This window comes from Cervus canadensis, chromosome 6 (assembly GCF_019320065.1).
Source record: "Cervus canadensis isolate Bull #8, Minnesota chromosome 6, ASM1932006v1, whole genome shotgun sequence".
Classification (NCBI taxonomy): Eukaryota; Metazoa; Chordata; class Mammalia; order Artiodactyla; family Cervidae; genus Cervus; species Cervus canadensis.
The window spans coordinates 23,716,553-23,721,048 of NC_057391.1; the positions used below are offsets into that span (position 1 = coordinate 23,716,553).

A 4,496-nucleotide genomic window follows, 5' to 3' on the forward strand; every position below is an offset into this window, starting at 1 on the left:
GTAACTCACCAAAATGGCTGATGCCATCACCTTAAACACCATCTTTAGGTAAAGACAAAAGGAGATGTTGAGGGTGAGGAGTCTATGGAAGATGACCAAGAAAAGCACTGTAAACAAGGATGAGATTGTTTTGCAGGTTTATTATTGCCTTCTCCATCAGTAAGTTTCTAGAGAATTAGTCACCCCCACCCACCTTCCTGGTACAGCAGGAAGACACTCTTACAAATGGAGATTTCCCTTTTACCTGTGATTGTCTCTTGTGTGTGTTCTAAGTTGCTTCAGTTGTGTCTGACTCTCTGCAACCCTATGGACCATAGTCCACCAGACTCCTCTGTCTATGGGATTCTCCAGGCTAGAATACTGGAGTAGGTTACCATGCCCTCCTCCAGGGGGCCTTCCTGACCCAGATATTGAACCCACGGCTCTTCTGTTTCCTGCATTGGCATGCGGGTCCTTTACCACTATTTCCACCTAGGAAGCCCAAATGTCTCCTACAAAAGAGTTACAAAAGTAACTTCTATTTGGTTTTCAGAATCTCTCTCATATCTGATGATTCTTTTTTTTTTTTACTGAAGAAAGTTTTTATTTATTTTTTTATTTTTCCATTTATTTTTATTAGTTGGAGGCTAATTACTTTACAATATTGTAGTGGTTTTTGTCATACATTGACATGAATCAGCCATGGATTTACATGTATCCCCATCCTGATCCCCCCTCCCACCTCCCTCCCCACCCCATCCCTCTGGGTCTTCCCAGTGCACCAGCCCTGAGCACTTGTCTCATGCATCCAACCTGGGCTGGTGGTCTGTTTCACACTTGATAATATACATGTTTTGATGCTGTTGTCTTAAAACATCCCACCCTCGCCTTCTCCCACAGAGTCCAGAAGTCTGTTCTGTACATCTGTGTCTCTTTTTCTGTTTTGTATATAGGGTTATTACCATCTTTCTAAATTCCTTATATATGCATTAGTGTACTATATTGGTCTTTATCTTTCTGGCTTACTTCACTCTTTATAATGGGCTCCAGTTTCATCCATCTCATTAGAACTGATTCCAATGAATTCTTTTTAATGGCTGAGTAATATTCTTAAAAAATAACCAGGCTAAAATGATCCCTATGCCAAAGAGGTATATTTCAGGGTGGAAAATTCTGCTTCCTTACAGTGTGCAAACTAATTTAAAATATCAGCTAATTTAAAATTCTTATATTATTGTTGTTCTGTCACTCAGTCATGTCCAACTCCTTGTGACCCCATGGACTGCAGCACACTAGGCTTCCCTGTCCTTCACCATCTCCTGGAGCTTGCTCAAATTCATGTCCATTGAGTCAGTGATGCCATCCAACCATCTTGTCCTCTGTCATCCCCTTCTCCTCTTGCCTTCAATCTTTCTCAGCATCAGGGTCTTTCCTAATGAGATGGCTCTTCACATCAGGTGGCCAAAGTATTGGAGCTTCAGCTGCAGCATCAGTCCTTCTAATAAATATTCAGAGTTGATTTCCTTTAGCATTGACTGGTTTGACCTTCTTGCAGTCCAAGGGACTTTCAAGAGTTTTCTCCAGCACCACAGTTCAAAAGCATCAATTCTTCAGCATTCAGCCTTTTTGGTGGTTCAATTCTCACATCCATACGTGACTACTAGAAAAACTATAGCTTTAACTAGACAGACCTTTGCCAGCAAAGTAATGTCTCTGCTTTTTAATACGCTGTCTAGGTTTGTCAAGGTATAAAATGTTTATACCTTGGTCTTTTTTCTAGTTGTTTCAAGGTTTGAGTCATTTGTTGATGCTGGAGACTGAATAATAGTGTTTAGTATTTCTCCTTCACATACCTGCCCTGGGCATAATTATATGACATGAACATTTCTCTTACCCTGTGTCTCTATCCCCTATTTAGCAAACAGAACTATTGTGGACATTACTTACTTCTGTCTTCAACATTTCCTTCTCCCATATACTTCCTCTTTTCTTCAACAGAGTGTAAGTCTTAAGCCTCACTCTTGAACAGAGTTTCATTTTAAAGTCCTCTAACCTTACCTTATATTTCTGCCATGTGAACATGATTATTATCAGATAAACTCATTTATGTTCATATCTTCTACTTGATATTTTGTTCATTAGGAAACATATAACCTTAACTCATCTAAAATGCAGTACCCTCCTTACAGATATTTGTAATGAAACCTAGAGAGAGCAGACAATTGCTGGGCACTTGTCATGTGTGTTTTCTCAAAGTTAAAATACCGAGTCAAAGGATGAGGAAGGAAGAAAATCATTGTTGACTGAGCACCTGCTATGTGTCAGGAACATGCTACATATTTTATACCTAATCAGCTTTGGCCACACCCACCAATCCGGGTGGAATTCAACATGTCTCCACCATCAATGCCTAGGTCACGTACTATCCCCTGCTTAGCACATAAGTAGTTATACTTTCATCACATTTCATACACATCTATTGTGTGCACACAGTAGACACACACATATAACATACTTTAAACCTATAAACACTACAAATCACATTTAAGCATAAGCTATATAACACACACGTAAAACACCTGTACTAATCACAGAACACATACTCTGTACACATAAATACATTTCGTACACATTGGAATGATATAATTTATTTAGGGATGGGAAGATCATTCAGTTTGCAAAGGTATAAGGAGAATCAATATCAGGAAAATTCCTGGGATAGTAAAAAAGAGATGCCGTATGTGCAAAATCTTTAAAAAAAAAAAAGAAGAAGAAAATCAGATAAATGAGAGCAGAAGGGTATTCCAGGCAGAGAAACAACACAGGCGGTTATGAGAGCAAGAAACCACATGAAAAATGCTAAGTAGTTGAAAAATGTTGGTACATAAATGTAAGGGCTCTTGCTGGATGCAGGGTCACCACTTGGGAGCACTGAACACTGAGAGCCGTGAGTGTGGGTGGACTTTCTAGGTGCCGATATCCTCTAGGAACCTCATGTCCTCTATGCCATCAACAAACCCATTCATGCTGCAATGGAATTCAATGTAGCTGTAGCTCTTGTAATCTTCGTAACTGCTTTTGCTGTTCTTCCGGATGCACTTGAGTATCTTGAAGGGATATGGGACCCATATATATATGTTTCTGTGGTGGTCTCTCCAGTTCCTCATGCATATATGTACAATTCTGTGCCATAAGGTATAGATGAAGATATGATAGTTCTTGTCTTTTGGAATGCCTCTTTCCCTCATCAGATCGTTGCATTTGTACTTGCTGAATGCCCAGTTTGTGCTCAGGTGGTGCTGTTTCACAAATTCCCTCCAGGAAAGGTTCTGGCTGTGTACAAGAAGCCCACATAGAGGAAACAGCAGAGCCCACAGAGAGCCTAGGACCTTTAGAGTGGATGCCATCTCAGTCACCAGGACCACCTGCGGAGGCACAGGGAAGAGAGAGGAAAGCATTGTCCCAGCACTGCCCTGAGAGCTGAGCTCCACCTTAAAATTCCTTTCTCTGCCACTGTAGGCACTTGGACCCAATTTTACCGTTTGGTTTCCAGGCTGGAAGATAAGTCTCATGAGATAATAAAGTTTATAAGAAATGAAAATACGCTATAGCCTGTCCGAGACAAGCCCAAAATTGTAAAAACTTAATGAAGTTTATTTCAACAGTTCCAAATACCTCTTGTCTGCCCTCTCTTCTACCTGAACTAAGGAACTTATTTCCCTTTAGCTAACTGTTTTGCATCCAGATCAATTCATAGAGGCGTGTATATCCTTAAGAAAACAGGATTTTAAGCTTTATGTTTGTGAATTGCAAAAGGTTGTCACCTTTAAAGGGTATGCAGAAGATGAATAGAGACTTGGGAGATATTTTCTCAGCAGGAGGCTTTGGTTCCCTGAAATCCTAGGCTGCAGCTACACTGACTCTGAAAGATGTTGCTTCCCAGGATCTTGTCTTCCTTATGACACTTCCCCAAAGCCTGTGAAACAGGCTATCACTTCTGACTACACATACCCCTTCTCAGAAGCTATTTCCCTAATTATTGTCATTATAAACAATCTTGATCTGTTGTTAAGAATGTCATCATAATGAGTTCCAATTTTGAAATATTGTTCTAATCAATCAGGTACCAAGATTGAAATTGCCCGCACAAGAGCTACTCTGTTCAAAATCAGGGCAGAGAGTTGCTTGAAAAAGTCTCCCCTTTAAACTAGCTCCCTGTTCTCGTTTACCATGAGGATTATACCTGGCCCTGTGCAACATCTATCCTAGTTCTCAACTCTGAGCATGATGCCCCAAAATGGGCCTAATAATCTGTCCCTCAGACTTGTGAGAGTCTTATGAGACATATGCGTTGAAAGCATTTGTGAGAATGTCAAGTGCTACATCAAACACAGCATAAGGGATAGGTGTCTTTTTTTTGTGATACCGTATCCCTGGCTCAAAAGGCCTTCAAGCTGCTTCAGTGTATAGTTGACCCTCTGTATCCACCTGTCCTGCACCCAGGGATTCAACAAACC

At 40.5% G+C, this 4,496-nt stretch overlaps 1 protein-coding gene across 1 annotated transcript; it reads right to left on the bottom strand.

Annotated features, from left to right (window-relative positions):
- Positions 1-2,914: 2,914 nt before the first annotated feature.
- Positions 2,915-3,386, bottom strand: LOC122443559 (epididymal secretory protein E3-beta-like). Its single transcript, XM_043471851.1, has one exon. The coding sequence runs from the start codon at positions 3,384-3,386 to the stop codon at positions 2,946-2,948; it is 441 nt and encodes a 146-aa protein (XP_043327786.1). The 3' UTR covers positions 2,915-2,945.
- Positions 3,387-4,496: the final 1,110 nt, after the last annotated feature.